Genomic DNA, 20,666 nt, shown 5'->3' with positions numbered 1-20,666 from the left:
GTGAAACTGGACATGTAAAAAATATTGAAACCCAGTTAGAAATGTTCAATTCACTGTTCGATTTACTTCTAGAGATTGAGGGCTTGAATCATTAACAAAGTTATTGGCCCTAATTTTTCTGAGGCCACAGTTAATATTGAGGTTTATCTAGATTTTGTTTTTTTTTCTGATGTTAATCATTCAAATGAGATAAATCGATCTATTTACCACAATAAGACGGAGCTCCATCGCATTTTGCACGTACAGCTAGAAATTATTTCAACGAGGTTTTTCCCAATAGGTGGAGTGGAAAACGTGGAACGATCGAATGGCCGACTAGATCCTCCGACTTGACTCCTCTGGATTACTTCTTATGGGGTTCTTTAAAATCTAAAGTATATTTTAATAGACCAGACTATACTACTAATTTGAAAGTTAGGATAACTGGAAAAATTAACAAAATAACCCCCGAGGTAACGAGAATGCCAAAATACCCTCGGTTACTGTCAAGATACGAATGGTAATCATTTTGAACATTTAATTGTAAAGTACAGGTGCCACACGACTCCCTTTCTGGTTTAAAAATTTCAAGGGGGTGTTGGAGGGGGGTTAATATTTTCCTGTTGTAAATTGTCAAAGAATAAAAATCGAACTGTTTCAGGATTTTATTACATAGTACATAATAGCGCTAAAATGGAATGTCATTAAATTGCTTTTATAGAGCCTCCCTTAAACCTTAAAATAGGTTAAATCAATTGATTAAATTAATATGAAAATTTCGTGTGAAATAGAACTATACAGAAAAACTTATCATACATAAAAATAATAATATAATAAAAATAATTAAAACGATCATGTTTTGGCAAGGTAAGAAGCTATTCCATACCTCTATTCAATAATTTTGAATGGCTATGTGTGGTATCTTTAGAAGGAAAGTCTTATAATCGGTAAGTGTTGGTACTAGGTTGGTTTTCTAGTAACCTAAATATCCCATGCGGGTGGACGATCTTCGAGCATCTAAACTTCACTGTTAAAACGATTAAAACAACGCTGTGACGTTCGCTCTTCAACCACATCAATTTCACATAACATTCTTTGCAATTACAGCTTCTTGAAATTTTTGTTCCCATTAATGTCGTTAACATTATCAATATATAGAATATATAGAAAGAAGGAGTGATTGAAATAAAGTAGGAATTGAACTCCTCATAGGTTTATAAACTAATATTAACAAGTTACGACATAATCAAAAGAAATTTTTCAAATATGAAAACCGATATTACTTATTAAACACCCTCTGTAGTTAGAAAACATTATTCAACTCGAAAGAAATATTCCAAAGAATCAGCATTTTCACTCACAATTGCGAGAAGAATGTTGATATATCAATAGATGTAAATAACAAATGTATAAAACCTTTCAACGATTATTTGTGTTGAAAAGAAAGAATTTACTACTTGTAGGGGCTTTTTGACCAACGGAATTTTGAACTTATTAAAATGCAAACAAATTAATTGCACTTATATTTACTATTCAGTCTGTTATAAATCATAAATACATTTTTTGCCAAAGATTTGATACAACGCAGAATATCGTCTCCGTAAATCAAAATATCACCAGTTCTGCTAACTTTGTGCTTATCTTTAATATTAAAGATATACGTAAATTTAATATGTCTGTAATAAAATTTTAAAAAATCAATAACAGATCCGAAAACTATGCCGGAAATTTCACACAATGGCGCGATCTCAAAATTGATACGTTTCATGACAGATTGAGCAGACAGAGCTACTTGTTCAAGGTCGGCTGCGTCAAACGCTTCTTCAGTAGAACAACCAAAAGGATAGACGAGACTTTTTCCGTTTTCTTGTAAAGATACAAATAATTTTATCGATGATTCAAAATTATTTAATACGTTGTAAAAAGCTTTTGTTACCGGTGAATCGAATTTAAAATTTTGCTTCCATTTTCCGATAGCTTCCAAGAATAATTCCGTACTAATATCTCCCATGTAGTTCACACCTAGTAACAAAGGATAGTTACAGGATAAGTTCAAAGGAGTTGAGTTTGTTGGGCACTTATTGATAGTTTTATGATAAGCGTCTGGGTTTAAACATGGTAGAATTATGTAATTCGTAATCTTTACTAAACTTTTGTTTTTCGTGATAAAATCTATGAGGTATAGCGCCGATGCAATTGCTAACCGATCAGATCCGTCAGATCCAGCTTCTATTAACGTAGCCATTTTTTCATGATCATAAGAATTATCAGATATAATTACTAAATAGATTGGTCTTTTTTCTATCGAAGTTCCTATTATTTCTAATTGTAATCTTTCAGGATATTTTTTTTCCATGTTAGTTAAATATTTGCCAATTTCTTCACAGGTCAAGAACTTGTCATGACATATTTCATAGCATTTTACTGGACATCGAAATTTTACCACGTTTTTGGGGTCGTATCTAAATTTTTTCGGTCTAGATTGAGTTCGTTTTTTTGTGTATTTACGTTTTTTTTGTTTTTTTGTACACTTTTTAGTATTACGCTTTCTCCGTACAATTTTTTTCTTTCTTGCCATTGTCACAATTAGACAGTCACTTACAAAATTTTGATAGTGAACGTCAAAATTATTTTATTAGTTTTTAGTACAGAATGGATGAATTTGCTACTAGAGGTGCTAGGGTAGAATAAGATTTTTTAAATGTCTTGTCAAATGTCACTGTTTTCCAATACGCTTTTATTAGTTCCACCTATATGTTTGCAACTAATTTTCAACAGCTACCAATCCAAACTAAAAACGAGTTTCTTGCGTTGTCCGTTTTTATAACAACGGTATCATCACCAGTAATAACAATAATTATATTTTCATGATTGTTTCTTGGCATACACACTTGAAAATTTGCATAGTTTTCCTTTCTTTGTTTTTTGGCGTAAATTGTATTAGATTTTCGACAACTTCGGTCGATTACTCTACACATATTGTGAATATCCAAATAAAGTGTTAAAAAACTAATTTTGTTTTTTTGTTTGTTTTTTATCGCGTACAACTGTTGATCCGTATATAACACATACGTCATTGTTTCAAACGAATGGAAAAAAATCCTAAACTAGGCAATTTTTAAGAGTACAACATTATTGTCATTATTAAAGTGTAAAATACTTTCTATGATATTTTTAAACTAACTCTATGTTTTGGAATGCAACTAATAAGAAATCTCTATCTTGAGCTAGTTAAGTGGATACGAAAAATGGAGGATAAAGAAAACAAACCTTTGACCTATGTGTGAGAATTATTTGTAGTCTTTAATTCGTGTTAATTTACTAACATACACACGATGGTTTTGGTGGCATAGCTATCTTTACGATTCATTACTAATCACTATTTTAAGGGCGTTCTCATTCTCGGAAAACTTTTGTTTTCTGAACAAAAAGATATTGCACAATACAATAGCATTAACTGGTAAGATTCAAGTTGTAATTTATCTACGTAGTTAGGTATTAGGTTCGTTCCAGCCCATCAAAAAACCGTCCCTGGTACGGTAACGAATCTGCGCAATAGAGATTACCTACGTGTTCCAACCGTTATACGAATGATTCTGTTTTGTGTTCCAACTGACTTAGGTATCGTTTGTGAACCGTTCCCGGAACGATCTTTTCAACACTTGGTTGATAGCAAGTATTGTTAGAGGAACCGTGCATAGCCGGATATTGCTCAGAAAATATCATTTAAACGCTTCCAATAACCGTTCCAAGAACGGTTTAGACTTGCATGTTGCCTATAGTATATAGTACCGTATATAATTTTTGACAAAATATTCCTATACTTTGACTCATTTTCATTAAGCCACTCATATTAAACAGAATCTAATTGTGCCATAATATTGCTTGATCCCAATAGCGCATATTCCATGCAATTCTGAAGATAGCTTCTGGAGAGGTTCAAAAACTTTATCGCCGTTTTCATAGTAGGATTGTGGCAAAGTGTACGAATTCTAATATATATCCGAGCTTATATATTCATCGTTTGGGACTGGAATTATGGTCATGTACAAAATGAAACTATGTATTAAAGTATAACAATAATAAAAATTCTTAACTGATTAATGTAATAAATTAATTCTTAAGTGGTTTCCAATTTCTGTTTTTGTATGTTTCAATGTTTGGGGTTATTCGTCGTATAATTCTACGAAATTATTACAGTTTTCGGTGTCAAGATTAGTTTAATATTCTATAGTAATAACGTTACAACGTCACCTAAATACATTAATTCATAGCCACAGTCTAATCTATTTCAATCATGAAATTGGATTATACTGAACATTCATTATTATTCTAAACATTTCTAGTGAGTAATTGTTGTCCCTTGTATATGTATAATCTTTTCATGCAAAAAAAATCGTAATATAACTTGTTTATACTTATAATGGTTATTTTGTTTTTATAGCGGTTTTAGAAACGATTTCAAATACTCTATTTATCTGTGCTGCCACTTAATATTATTAATGATATTCAGGCGTCAAAAGTACTAATTGGCATTCAATATTTGGTTTCGAATTACAAGCTGCTGTGAGATTGACACCTCACCATAATATATAAATTTACCATTCAAGGCCAATATTGTTTTCGTTAGAAGCACGAAAAATTGCATCATTTCCAATATTGAATCGTATATTGCGAATCGTATCTCTTATTTGGTTAAACAGCATTTTTTTACCAAACGTAAGCCATATGTTCCAATACTTTTTTAAATAAAACGCAGCGCATTTGGCTTAAATCACTGTAAAAATAATTATATTCCTTTCGTTTAACGAAAAAAGTAAATCACCTATCAACTTAAAATAGAAATAATTTGTTCTATTTATTATTAGTAATATTGGTAAAATTTCGGCGATTATTGGTATTTGCTTATTAATATTAAACGATTTGACTTTATTCTTAATAACATTTCAATAGTAGAATACTTGTAAAAAAACGTGGAGATGTAACGTAAGGTCCCCCGAAAACAATAATTTAGCAGTGCAATATGACGATGAAAAAGGAACAGGCGAATAGCCTACATCAAAGAAGAAAAAAAAATGATTGCCACTCCATAATTTCCATTTTCAAACTGCTTTTTATAGTTTTAAAAGTGTCATACAATTCTAGAGTTGGTAGATAGAATTTCATTAGACGTTAATGGAAAGGATCTTTTGAAACTACCAAAAATTATTGAGAAATGATTGTAATATGAGACATAAAAAAGTTAAATAGAAAATGAACATTGTTAAATTTCATTCTTTTCTTTTCTGTTCATCTACTGACTCATGTATATGTATGATTATTTGCTTGATACGAGGATCATCCGAGAAGTACCTGTCCTGAACTAGAAATGGTGGTAGTTGCTTGAAAAATACCGCTGTATTAGAAAGTACACAATGTATTTGAGAGAGCATCCAACGGAAACAGTAGTCAGATTATTTAAAACACTTCATCGATTTATATCTAATGTTAATAAATAGATTTTAGAAAATTGTGAATTGAGTTATTTAACTCAGGTGACCATTAACTTCGAAGTGCTTCGTGCGCGAAAACCTTTGGTGAATGAAAGATTCTTTTAGTCGATTGTTGCTTAGTTTTGGGTGCATATACATAGATAAATGGTTCCTAGACTGTCACAATCTCATTAATCTCATCTCTAAATTTTTTCAGCAACAATCGATTCGTTATTTTTATTAATACATCATCGTCACTGTCATATAGCTACCTGTTAAGCAAATGGCACCTGTCGATGTTTTAGCAGCTGTGGACGTTGAAGTTACTGTCCTCATAGGTTTCGTCCAATTTTTTTGACAAGGGCTCTCCGTTTGCTTCTGTTTAAAGCTATTTCTATAGCCTTTTTCCTTGTTAATTTTATCTGGTGCAGTTCTTCCTCGGTAGTTTTACTCCATGTTCAAACACATTGTACTATAATTTAATGCTTGTATGGTTATATTTGGTTTCGTTTCTATACTTATGGCCTATGTATCTCGTTTTTTGCTTCCCAATCGTTATTCAAATTTCCCGTTCTTCAGTTATCTTCCAAAAGTGTCCATTACTTATCTTGTTTGGCCAAAAAATTTTGTATATAACTCGTAGGCATCTGTTGATGCACGATTGAATTTCCAAGTTCCGACCATATATAACAAAACAGATTTTATATTGGATAGTCTTGGAATAAAATTTGAAGACCATTTTTTAAACAGTGATTTAAAAACGTTTTGCGCAAGGTCTATTCTTCTCATATGTCTTTTTCAATAACCCTATTTTCTACTTATTTGCTACCTAAATAGCAAAATTTTTTGTTTTCCTTCATTATCAAATCTATTACAAAGTTAAACAGGCTCAGCGACAGGATTAATTCCTGATAATTACCCTATTAGGTATATTTAATTCCCATATTGCACACTACTTGTGTGATTAGAATCTAATAGTCATAAGGGTATTATATTATCGAATCTTAAAATCAATGTTTAGGGATCAATTTCAAGTAGTAAATTAATAGGTTGTTACATTCTACCTAGATGGATTAATAGAGGTGCAGAAGCTCCAATTCATTAGCCTCCTCCGTCATGCGATTTTAATCCTTTGGACTACAAAGTTTGATTGTATCTTAAAGAGAAACTCTATGATACAGTGGTGAGATCACTTTAAGAATTAGAAGATATGATTCAACATCACTTTAATGACCGAATATATTTAAAAAAAAGGATAAACTTGTGTAATCATGGAAAAAATGGTAATGAGATAAATAAGTTTCCAAAACATATTAATAGCAATTCGTATAATCATTCTAATACCATTGAGGACTGCGCCAAAATACCTTATTTGTTACCGAATCTATGCTACATCACTATGACGACACTTCAAAATTAAAGACAATACCTATCCCAAACTTACGATGTATTAAGACTGTTATTATCCACCCACAATTCATTCGAGTTAAAAACTAATTTTATATTGTGTAATCTAATTTAACTACTAAAAATTGCAATTAATTATGTAGTTGATAACATTGATTGACATGATATTAAAAAGTTAATTAACACCCTTTTTCTTATTATTTCTCACCAACCGACCAAACTTATTAGCAATTTTTTCGTTTAGTATGATATATATTATTGAATGAGCTAGTAATTATGGCTATTCACTTATGACGATGATTTTTGCTTTAAACGTAATTTATACGAATGAAACAACCCTTACTAGCGAATAAGATATTGAACTATATCTATAATTATAAGAAAAAAATAAAATGTATTATATAATATGATTAACAGGATAATTATAATAACAGTTATTTAAATTTACAAGTGGATTCTCTTCATTAATGTCATTAGAAGCAGTACTACCTATGGTAGTTGCACTTGTAATATTGTTGACAGTTTGTGGTGTGGAAACCAGTTTTTTACATAGATGTGATTTCACTATTCCTGTTCAAATTAATGTCGATTATAGAGGAAAACAATAGAGCTTTTTAAGCTCATGATCTTTCAGCTACTTGCTCCAAAAGAACGTATAACACCGAAGAATAAGAAGATATTACAAAAACATTCTAGGTACGAGGATGATCCCAGAAGTACCTGGGCTGACCTAGAGATGGTGATAGTTGCTGGAAAAGTACCACGAACTATGAGAAAGTACGTAATCTATACAACATATGTTTCAAGTTTGAAGACACCACATTGCTAGTATTTGTTTGACAGCCATAAATAGTGAACGTTTTTAGTGAATTTGTAAGCATGGAAAAGATTGGTCACAATTTAAACAAGGCCGTACACCTGCAAAGACCAGCATCGGAGTTGTCGACCAAAAGAGGTGCCGATTCCAAAAATGTTGAATAAAATCCACAAAGCAGTATTGTATGATCGTCGACTGAAAGTATGCAGGCTAGTAGACGTAGTAGGCATTTCAAAAAGTGCTGTACATCGCATATTAACTGAAAATTTGCACATGAGAAAGCTGTGCGCGTGATGGGTGCCGCGTTTGCTCACAATAGAACAAAAACAGCATCGTCAAGATGTTTCCCTTGAGTCTTTGGCAATGTTTCACAAAAATAAAACCGAATTTTTGCGCCGATTCATAACCATGGATGAGACGTGGGTCCACCACTTGACATCCGAAGCAAAAGAACAATCAAAATAATATATTTAAAAGGGAGAACTGGTTCCAAAGGCGAAGACCGTATCATCTACAGGCAAGGTCAATTTTTTGGGATGCGCATGGGTTAATGTTCACTGACTACCTTGAGAAAGTAAAAACTACACAAGACGCTTATTGAAGCAAATTATTGCAACATTTGAGTTAAGAAATCAAGCAAAAACGGCCGCATTTGATTAAGAAGAAAGTGTTATTTTAATCCCCAGCTCACACATGCGTTATTGCAATTGCCACAATTAATAAATTGAAGTTTGGCGTACTACCTCATGCACACTATTTGCCCGATTTAGCCCCCACGGATTATTTTCTGTTCCCAAAATTGAAAAAATGGCTTGGTGGTCAAAGATTTACCAACAATGAAGAGGTGATGTCGGCAGTTAAGCTAAACGATTCTTATTATAAGAAGGGCAAGGAACTTATTGATTATCGTCGGGAAAAGTGTATGGATCTAAAAGGAGATTACGTTAAAAAATAGATCAATTTTTTTCCATAATTTCTTGTTTTCTTTTTTATGGTAGTGTTCTATTTTTTCAGTTCCGCCTTTTATTTCCTTTATTATCTAATATCTTTATTAGTATCTTGGTTGGTGTTACTGTAATTTGATATTTTTCTAGAATACTTTTATTCTAATGGAGAACTCTCAATTTGAATATTTCTTCATTTATTATTGTATTGAATTGATTATATTTGGTGTTTTCATTTTTTGTCCAAAATTAATTCTATTACGTGGTTTCTTGTCCTATCCCTGTAATTCTTGTGATGATTTTCTGTTTATTGATTCTCTTATATTCAATATTAAATAATGATGAACTAAGTTTTTTAATTTATTGCCTCAAATATTGGATCAAATAACGCTAAAAGAATGGACTATAGGTACCAATTATTATCGATAGACGTAAATAAATTTCGACGTAAACTTGTTCGATTTAAATAATAATGCAACTTCTAGAAAAAAAGTTTACTATAGCCCAATTGACCTAATAAGGCATCCCCCTTATATGGTTATGGTTTGCGGTTATCAAGGCAAGGTACTCTGTAGATGTAACTTGAAAGTATTTATTAATGGTATGGAACATTGATTAGACATGTAACATGTTCGGTATTGACAAGAAAAAGTATTTATCATTTTTAACTTATTGTGTCATAATTATTATGAAGACAATTTAAAGGTAAACATATTCAAAATGGACGATGACCTAATTAGAATCGTTGAACGACATTGATACTTTTTTGTAAATGGAGAACTGATTTTTTTATCGAAGAAATTGTCATTTTAAAATAATGCTGAAATATTTTGAAAATTTTGTGGAGTAGATAATATCTAATACCTAAGTAAAATATTTTATTTCGAGTATATTCAGCTTCTTCTAAGTTAACCAATATTTTTTTAAATTAAAATTTGTATTAAATTGGAGACTAATAATTTTTAGTGCTACTAACCAAAATTTCCACTTTTTTTGACGTGGGCATCCTTTTTTTTTCATTCCAGTGGTATTGATTATAGTATTTTTGGAATTATCTGTCTCATTATATTTTTTATCAAAGTAAAAAACCTTTCACTTTCTCTAGTTCTCCAAAGTTCATATTCATTTATAGTAGGATCGGTGGAAAATATGGATTATTTGGTATAGTTCAAAAACCTCAAACTTTGACTCTTCACTCCATAAAACTCTCTTCTACTCTTCATGTGTGTTAGCTCAATGCAACCGATTAATATTATTTTGAAGGTTTCTTTGTTCCAAAAAGTGCAGTTTTTCTCAATCTCCTTTTCACTGTAGAAGTACTCAAAGGTAGATCCCTAGATTCATTGATCTGAGCTTCTGTCTCTGGGCCCGTGAGTGGTCGATTACGTTTACTGAGGAATACAATATGTTTGTTTTTAGCGGTTGTGTTTTATCGAGACCGCTCTGACCGTTTTCTATCGCCAAAGCTCCTGGTGGATGCATATTTTTCACGTTGTAGTCCACAGTACGTCGAGGCATTTTTTATTCGGTGACAATGGTACGGTTACATTTGCCTAAACTATGAAGACTTGCAATTAATGCACGAGCTGCAACCGATAGTTACTTGGTTTTGCCTATTTTAAAACTGAATTTACGAGAACGAAAACAATTCGTATACGAACTTCACAAAAATATATCTTGATCCAAAAAATATAAATCATAGCACATTCTTGCGTCTCACAGGGCTTACTGGAACTGAACTACAATCGTAAATACCGGAGAAATTATTAACAGTTGAAGAATAACGAAAAAATCATCCTGTATTTGCAAGTTTTGAATCGTCGTATTTACCGCTTGACGCCTGGCGACAGAGGCTGGGAGTTGTTAGTCCATTTAAACGCGCGCCAGCCTATATCTTCTGACAATACAATATCTTAGTTCCGCCCCGAAAAGGAGTCTGATTTGGATGATGGTGCGGGCTATGAAAACAAATTACTGACGGGGTTGGATAATATTCTAAGACCCTTTGTCGTGTAGATATGGTCAACGAGGTCCACCGCTACTAATATAGCGGTCTAGAGCGAACCAGGGTGGCACATAGCCCCCATTGCTGGTGGCTGCTATAGTGATGACATTTGTACAAAATAAGGCTTTCATTTCTTCAGCAAGTTGTGTTAGCCCATTGGCATTCTATGACTAAAACGTTTCAAAAATTTTTTTCTATATATATATGATAATTGTTTCATAATTTGAATGAACAATTTTCCATTTGATAGACAGTAAGTGTAAAATTGAAAGATAAACGTATTTTGAAATAATAATTTCCCATTTAAGATTATTTGAATTCAATATTGAATAAACGTAACCTAGACAGAGGTACAATCTTTTGTGTGTAATTTAACTCAGCATCAGTGCGAACCATTGGGATCCGTCAGTCATTTAGTTGAAGGAGACAATAACAATCCAAACATGTCAAAACTCTATTATTTGATTATTAATAATATCTAATGTAAAATCAGGAATATTCGTGTTTATCATTTCTAAATTCCCTCATACATTTTTACTACATATTCCATGTTTACAAGAGTTTTTAAAACTTCACGCCAGAAACTGCCAAATTTAAATTCGACTCAACAATTTAAAGATACACAATATAAATATATTTATTTTTCAACGTAATCTCCTCTTAGATCTATATACTTTTCCCAGAAAAATAGTCATCAATTATTGCCGACATCGCATTTTCAAGGCTGAAAAATTTTTGACCATCTAGTCATTTTTTCAAATCTGAAAACAGAAAATAATTCGGCTAAATCTGGTGATTAGGTAGTAAATCAAACTTCAATTCATTAATTTTGGCCATTGTAATAACGAATGTGTGAGCATTGCCTGGATGAAGTAACACTTTCTTCCTAGGTAAACGCGGCCGTTTTTGCTGGATTTCCTCGTTCAAACGGTGCATTAAGTTCGCATAATACTCGCCGTTGATAGTTTTCCCTTTTTCAATATAGTAATTGAAAATTATCCCACGCGTATCCCAAAAAACTCACGTCATGACCTTGCCTGCCCGGTTCTCCCTTTTCAGTCCATTGTTTTGATTCTTCTTTTGTTTCGGGCATGAAGTGATGGATCCACGTTTAATCTATGGTTATGAAGCGGCGCAACAATTCGGTTTTATTTTTATGAAACATTGCCAAATACTCGATGAAATCATCTTGACGACGCTGTTTTTGTTCTTTAGCTTTCTCATGTTCAAATTTTCAGTTAATATACGATATACCGAATTTTTTGAAATGCCTACTATGTCTGCTAACTCGCGTACTTCCACTCGACGATCATCCAGTACCGCTTAGTACATTTTTTTAAACATTTCAAATCGTTACTTCATTTGATCGACTACTGCGATGCTGGTCTTTGCAGGTCGTACGGCCTCGTTCAAACTCTGCTACGCAAAATTTTACTGTTGATAACAAAGTAGCACATAATGATGACCAATTCTTTCCATGTTTACTAATTCACTGAAAACGTTCATTATTGATGGCTGCCAAACAAATACTAAACAACTTGGTGTCATCAAACTTGAAACATATGCTGTATAGATTATGTACTTTCTTATAGTTCGTGGTATTTTTCAAGCAGCTACCGCCATCTCTAGGGCAGGCCAGGTACTTCTGGGACCATCCTCGTACCTAGAATGTTTTTGTAATCTTTTTATTCTTTTTAATCCGTCTTTTCCCATTTCGCTTCAGAAAGATTTGGCTTCTCACCACTTATGGATTCTCTTTCAGTCTTTTTAGTGTTGGATTCATCTTAATATTTGTAATTTCCCAAATATTGTTATTTTCACCTTCCACTTTCAGAAACCGACATAGTACGTGGTAACTGTCGAGTGACTAACCATAGTTTAGCGAATACCGTAAAAAATGTTTTTATATAGAGCAAATAAAACTCATTTTTTTTGCTAACACGAAAATATATGCAAACGGAAAATGAGAATATTACTATAATTATATTTACACACAATGATTAGTGTCAAATTGAATAATAATAACAATTCGGTGGTATACGTTCTTTTGGAGCAAGTAGCTGAAAGATTATGAGCTTAAAAAGCTCTATTGTTTTTCTCAATAAACGACATAAATTTGAACAGGAATAGTGAAATCACATCTATGTAAAAACCTGGTTTCCACTCCTCAAAGTGCAACTACCATAAGTAGTACTACTTCTAATGAGATATATGAAGAAAATCCACTTGTAAATTTAAATAATTGTAGTGATATTATTATAATTATCCTGTTAATAATATTACATAATACATTTTGTTTTTTTTTCTTATAATTATAGATATAGTTCAATATTCAATTTCCACACCACAAGTGTCAACAATATTACAAGTGCAACTACCATAGGTAGTACTGCTTCTAATGAGATCAATGAAGAGAGTCCACTTGTGAATTTAAATAACTGTTATTATAATTATCCTGTTAATAATATTATATAATACATTTAATTTTTTTCTTATATTTTTTTCTTATAATTATAGATATAGTTTAATACTAAACGGAAGATTTGCCAATAAATCTGGTCGGTTGATGAGAAATAATGAGGAAAAGCGTGTTAATTAACTTTTTAATATCATGTCAATCAATGTTATCAACTACATAATTAATTGCAATTTTTAGTAGTTAAATTAGATTACACAATATAAAATTAGTTTTTAACTCGAATGAATTGTGGGTGGATAATAACAGTCTTAATACATCGTAAGTTTGGGATAGGTATTGTCTTTAATTTTGAAGTGTCGTCATAGTGATGTAGCATAGATTCGGTAACAAATAAGGTATTTTGACGCAGTCCTCAATGGTATTGGAATCAAAATTTATTTCAAGACTGGCCAATATAAAATCTGTTTTGTTATATATGGTCGGAACTTGGAAATTCAATCGTGCATCAACAGATGCCTTCGAGTATGAATTATATACAAATTTTTTTGGCCAAACAAGATAAGTAATGGACGATAACTGAAGAACAGAAAATTTTAATAACTGTTGGGAAGCAAAAAACGAGATAGATAGGCCATAGGTATGGAAACCAAACCAAATATAACCATACAAGTATTAAATTATAATACAGCAGGTGGGTGGACCTGTTCATGCAGAAAAACTACCGAGAAAGAACTGCATCAGATAAACTCAACAAGGAAAAAGGCTGTGGAAATAGCTTTAAAGAGAAGCAAAAGGAAAGCGCTCGTCAACAAAATTGGAGGATAACAGCTTCGACGTCTACAGCTGCTAAAATACGGCGACGATGATGGATTAATAAAAATAACGTGTCGATTGTTGCAAAGAAATGCTGAAAAAATTTAATCACAGTGCTTCAGAGGAGATTTATTAGGTTGAGACAGTCTAGGAACCATGTATCTATGTGTATGAACTCAAAACTAAGCAACAACCGACTGTATAGGTCTTTCATGACGAGCCATATCCAACAAAAGGTTTTCGCACACGAAGCACTTCGAAGTAAATGGTCGCCTGAGTTAAATAACTCAATTCACAATTTTCTAAAAACTATTTATTAACATAAAATATGAATCAATAAAGCGGTTTCAATAATTTGACTACTGTTCCCGTTGGATGTCCAGACAATTAAGACACACTATACGTATACATGCTCTCTTAAATACAAATATCAACGAATACAATATCAAGTTAAATAGGTAGATTTATGATTCTTCGATTCTTCACAGTCACACTAATATAAGACAGAAATGAGGTAATCCAGCACGGTACGTTTATGGAGCACAAAATAAGAGACATATTCTATAACTCAATATATGGTTAACAAATCTTGAATGGTTCTCATCAGGCATGGCGAGATAATTTCTGTTTTTTCGGAATAACTAGATATATTACCACCGTTCCATTAGAGCAACGTAGAACGGTGAATTTTGAATGGTACACCAGTATTGTTTTGGCAGAAGTGTTCGAAAAACTCAAGGGAAATCAATCGCAGAAGACAATTCTAAGACTCACACATCAGTTTAAACAAAAACGTTTTTGAACCGTTAAAACATCGAATTTATGAGTCATCCATCGTACAGTCCTTGTTCGGCACTCAATGGTTCCTTCTCATTCCCACAGATTAAAAATTAATTGCGAGATCAATGTTTTTCTACACCCAAAGAAGCGGTGGATGCATATAAATCACATGTTATGGAGGAACCTCAATAGGAATGGAAGAAATACTTCGATAATTAGTTTAAACGCATACAAATGTGTATTGACCCAAATGGAAAATATTTTGAAAAATAATAAAGCCATATCCAATTATAAATATTTATTTTTGTCTATATCTCAAAACTTAAGTAGCAACCCTTGTATTACTATTAATTATAATTATCATGTGGATAAAAATTATTTTTATCTCATGATAGTTGCAGATTAAATATAGTATTCTATTCGTAAGTAATGCATATTACTGGCTCGTAGAATAATGTAATGTTATATATTTCTCAAAAGTTCTCTAGAGAACTAATCACATAACTAGATTATTTATTTAAAAAAACATCACTCCTGACAATCTGAAAGACTATGTGTACTAAAAAAGTGATAAAAACTATTAAATATATTATTTTGCCTATTTCAACATTTCAATTGATTTAATAATTACAATATGATGAGATTTTGTTAATCCTCCTGTACAGTTCCTAATGAGTGACATAAAGTTGACGTTGTAACACGCTTTTGAATTTATTTATAGAACTGTTAAAGATTTACATCGTAGAAAGAATGAATTGCCCCTTCACATGTATATTTTCAATCACTATACTCGATTAAAACATTGATATCTGGACTTTTTCTCTTTCATCATTACTCTTAATTAAAAGTATTTACTTTGACATTTACTACAAGAAATATTGACGCTGTTTATATACAGCAGACATTTTAAGTTCAGAGCATTCTGTAATTGGTTGTGGAATTCCCAAAACAATTAATTTTTAGGCTTTTGGGACATAATACGGAGAGGTTTATTCATTCCTTTGATTATTCAAAGAAATAAGGCAACAACTCTTTCCAAATTTCTTCTATTGCGAATACAAACACATTTTTTACTATTAGTTTAAAGTTTAAAAATATACAAAAATTACCGGTATTACATGCAAGATATTGAGAATTATCGTTGGGGAGCTATAACTGCTCAAATGTTATTATAAATAAACTTTATTAGTTCTTGTGATTAATCTATATTTTTGAAAGCACCTACCAAATATTTTTGATATATGCCTCTTTTTGACATCTTTTGTATTATATCATCTATTACCCCCTTTCATATTATAGATTATTCATATTTACATTTGTTACTCCAATAAAAAAAATTATCAATAATAACGATTACAGTTGTTTTGCTTGTATGGATCTTTCAAGACTGGCCAAATCCAACAAAAGTCGATCGCGCACTTCGGAGTTTTTACGAAATAACTGAACATATCTTCACGGTTCCAATAGAGCAACGTAGTATGGTCATTTTTGAACAGTAGACCAGCATATGTTTGTTCGAAAAAATCAAGGACATCAATTGAGAAGATGAATCATTCTCCACCACGACAATGCGAGCTCTCATACATCAGTTCAAACAAAAACGTTTTTAAATAGTTAAAACATCGAATTCATGTGTAATACTTCGGACAGTCCTTATTTTTACTGAACCCACTGTTTACACCACCACAACCCAACACTCACAATTACGCTATTTGACGCGCATTTCGATAACTAAGTAATTGTCTTCAGAAACTGAAGGTTTACTCTTTACCTTCACTCTCTGAAGACGATTACTTGGTTAACGAAACGCGCGTCGGTGTGAACAGTGTGTTCAGTATGAATTATATCACCAACGTTTCTAGAAATTCCAACTTAGTCGTCCTTGTTTGGTACAGAATATTTATAGATAAACTTTATTAGTTCTAGTATGTTTCCGTGATTCATCTATATTTTTAAAAATATCTACTGAAGTTTTATGATGTATGGGTCGTTTTGATATACTTTGTATAATATCACCTATTTCACTTTCATATTATAAATTATTTATATCAACATTAGTTATTTCAATAAAAAAAATTACCTATAATTATCAATAATAACGAATAAAGTTGTTTCGCCTGATCGTGAATATCATTAACCTTAAAACATTGTGTATAAATTTAGGTATCACTTGCACTGATTAATAATATTTACTTATAGTCAAATTATATTAATCAGGTCTTTTAATGCATCCCGCGACGTTTGTGTGACCTATGACCTTTGGTTTAATATGCTAAATAACGTCTGCGGCTTCATTTTCGATTATTATGCTTTTCTAAAATTGGATGGTAACAGTCATAAAAATCTGGACAATCAAACTCAATTTATAGCAATCAAGTAAAAACCTTGAATATATATTTTGTTTGTTTCAGAAAAGATTGATATTAGTATACAAGGCTGTCCAAAGTTAATGATTGCATACCTAAAATTAGTTTGAAACTAAAATATTTCCTGTTTAAAATTAAATTGTACAAAACAATTTTTTGCAAATTATTAGCCTCATATGGTTGTTTTGATAAGTAGAAACACAGTTTCGACTTGTATGATGATTGTAAGCCTTTTAGATGAGGTTAACGCGTAGAATATTCAGAATGTTTCTGATTTAATACTGAACATGTATCTAGATATTCTAAATATTGACTCTCAAAATTCAGCATTCAGAATTCTACAAGCTCAAAGCTATGTTCAGAAGTTGTGACTAACCTTCTGTGAGACAGTTATACCTTATGAGAAGATAAAATAGGTAATGTGTAATACTATTAATTTCCAGAGCATATTTCCATACAATGAAATTGCTCAGAGTAGAACACATCCAGAGTGTGTAAATATTAATTCGTTAAATTAAAAATGAGGGGCGACGAAATCTACACAGAAGACCATGTTCATGGCTGAAGAATATGAGAAACCGTTACTAGCTCATGTCCACAAACATTAATCGGCATCGTACCAGCAGAGAGCGATTTGAAGAAGAACTTGTCAATATAGTTCTTTTAGAAGAGAAGACAGAAGTTGCTAATAAGTTTTGAGCAAATGTTTATCAGGATATTAGATTTAACTTCCTCAAATATGACTTTTATCAATTATAACAATGATATTATAAAGTCTAATTCGTTTACCTGGATACTTAAATATGAATCAATATTATGTCTTTCTTTACCACACATTTATTTTTAAATCAGCTGTGAAACAACTCAATACCTTCACACTTTGAATTAATCTATAATGCTAGTTAAATAATTCAATTCACGAGTTTGTAAAAACTATTTATTGATACAAAATATAAATAAATAAATAATCTGACTACTGTTTTCGTTGGATATTAAGACTATTAAGAACACACTGTGTCTATACATGCTCTCTTAAAATTCAATCCTATTGTATACAAAAGCTATAATTAATTATATTTATGGCAGTAACATCAATATAAAATTGAGGCTAAGTAATTTGATAAGTTAATGGAACTTCAAGTGTCTAAGGGACATATGGAATCGCTTAAGTAAGACGTTGACTCCCATTAGGGGATGGTCAGTTTACAATAAATCTTAACGAATACAATAGTAAGTAGAAGTTAGATAGGTAGATTTATTATTCTTCACAGCCACATTAATAATTTGAAAATTATCAATAAGCACCTTCTGGATCTGATTTGAGGACTTTCAGATAAACTCTACAGTTGTACCAAAGCTTAAAACCAACTATTAACCAGTCCGTGGATTGTCTAATGAAGCTATAAGTATGATCTTCATATCGGATTTGCTTCGGGCGAGGTTACACTCTCAGATTTCGTTTGTGCTTCTTGCTAATTGCGACCACTTAATTCTACGCTTTTCCCGATTGAATAGTGAATATGCATGTATTTTTTTTATATTTTTAATTCGTTCTTCACATATTTATAGCTCAATATAAAATATATAGTTTGTCAAAAAATCAAAATGTTGTTTTGAACGCCGCTATTTTTCACGGGTCAATTGCCACGTCCAGTATTTGCTTACTTCAAGTATAACAGTTACTTTATGTATTGTATTGTACAAGAGTGTAAAAAATCGACACCTGATAGTGTTTTTTCAAGTTCTGAGACCTGCGAAAACAAGAATATAATGGTGTAAATTTATGAGAAAAAATGAATTATTTAAAATCATGTTTGCATTGTTGTGAACATCATTTTAATGTAAGTATTGATATTTCTCGATGGCAAACTAACCTAATTGACAAAAGTAATAGAATTTTTATTCAAAGAACCATAGTTGTCGTAGTTTTCTCAAGGTACAACTTTTATTTTTCGATTTGGACCATACTAAATCATGAATGTATTTCAGGTCAAAAAAGACACAGAAAATTATGTACAATATAAGATTATGAAATAACAATATAAAAAAGTAACACTACAGTTAGAGAAAGGATTGTGTTTCATATATTCCATTGCGGATATACGCCACCGTCACTAAGATGAGCACTCGTAAATGAAGCTTTCTTCGAGCTTCATTACAATGGTGATATTTTAGAATTGAGCTACCACAAACAAGTGATTATGAAGAAGGGTGTTGTACTTCTCTTGTTGATATTTTTAATGATTGCGAAATGGACACAAATTGGACCTGTGGTAATGCAAATAAAATAAACTTTGACAAAGCTGTGCAAGTGATTATAAAAGCATGTGGCTTGACAAATTTGAAGGATGTTTTAATAAAAAATGGATGCATTAGATATTTGTTTCATTCAAGTTGAATACATATTTATTCTCTATTTAATTTGGGAAATATCGCTAAGACTCCAAAGCATTTTCCCATTTCCCAACAAATATTCACACAGTTGCTTACACATTTCTCCTCTAATATAATAACTTTTTTAATTTTTTCCATAATTTTTCCTCAATTTTTTCTATTCTATTGACAATATAAAGTATAAAGCTTTGTTGCAAGTTTGCAATATTCAATGAAGTCACTCGAATTTTTCGCTGTACTTAAAAGTAATAAATAATGTAGGTATTGATTATTTTTCTACTTTACTAGGCTCACTGTAAAATTTCATCAAATGTTTATTTGTGCCGCCAATCAACTTACAATTATTTTCTTCCGCCCATAAAAAACTTTCAGTGTTTTTGGAATAATGTAAAGCTTAGGTACACTGCAAATATCCTTCGCTTCTACACTCGTGGTCATAAATAACGCACCACCCTGATTTCTGAAAATATTTTTTTGTTTAATAAATTTAAATTAATATTGCTATTGTTTAACTTCTTTTCAATCATATTGACGCAATAATAAGAAATGTGTAATTTTGAGTGATTTTTAATGAGTAAAAAAATAAAAATAAAAACATTGCAATAAAACCAAATTTTCTTAAAAATAAAACTTGCATCCTAAACAATAATATTCCTTTTTTTAAAACGCTAGAAGCGTGGATTTCCGCCTCTGGATGTAATTGTTGCTAACATTCTCCTGGGCATGCTTTCAATTTGGTGCTGTAACACTTTTTGAGGTATGTTCTCCCTAGACCTCTTAGACTGATTCTTGTCTCATCATAAATTAAACTGGCACCTATTTTCCAAATTCCAATCTAAATGTTGCCTTGCAAATCTTAGTCTAGCAACACGATGCTGCCTGGTTAGCAATGGTGCCTGGAGAGCTCTTCTGCTGTGTAGACCAGCATTCTGAAGGTGCCGTCTTATTGATCTATCAGAGATATTTACATTTCGGACTCTTCGTAAAAGGCTGTTGAGCTCGACACTTGTCATTGACTGATTTCTTAATTAATTGAATTGCAAAAAACGGTCATCTAGAGGAGTTAAAACTGAAGGACGTCCTTGTCCACGCCTCCTAGAATGTAAACCGGTCTCTCGAAATCTTTGCATCAATCTGCCAGTGGTTGTGTGGTGTACGCCAGATTTGCCACTTCACGATAACTTTGTCCAGTCCAACTAACTCGGCTATTCTTTCAGCTTCGTGTTCACTTAACTGCCTAACTCTATTCATTTTGTGTTTAACTAGTCTCC

The 20,666-nt window shown here is 31.8% G+C and overlaps 2 protein-coding genes across 6 annotated transcripts in view; one reads left to right on the top strand and one right to left on the bottom strand.

Annotated features, from left to right (window-relative positions):
* The window catches only part of LOC130445484 (mucin-2-like), a 116,315-nt gene that overhangs the window by 11,065 nt on the left and 84,584 nt on the right, over positions 1-20,666 (top strand). The window lies entirely within an intron of this gene.
* Positions 1,490-2,335, bottom strand: LOC130445179 (mast cell carboxypeptidase A-like). The gene has a single exon (XM_056780719.1). It carries the CDS (start codon positions 2,333-2,335, stop codon positions 1,490-1,492), a length of 846 nt encoding a protein of 281 aa, XP_056636697.1.

This window comes from Diorhabda sublineata, chromosome 6, assembly GCF_026230105.1.
Source record: "Diorhabda sublineata isolate icDioSubl1.1 chromosome 6, icDioSubl1.1, whole genome shotgun sequence".
NCBI classification, from domain to species: domain Eukaryota; kingdom Metazoa; phylum Arthropoda; class Insecta; order Coleoptera; family Chrysomelidae; genus Diorhabda; species Diorhabda sublineata.
This window is presented reverse-complemented; position numbering and strand designations above follow the sequence as displayed.

Coding starts and splice junctions, on each gene's coding strand:
- LOC130445179 (XM_056780719.1), bottom strand. CDS start 2,335: ATGGAAAAAAAATATCCTGAAAGATTACAATTAGAAATAATAGGAACT.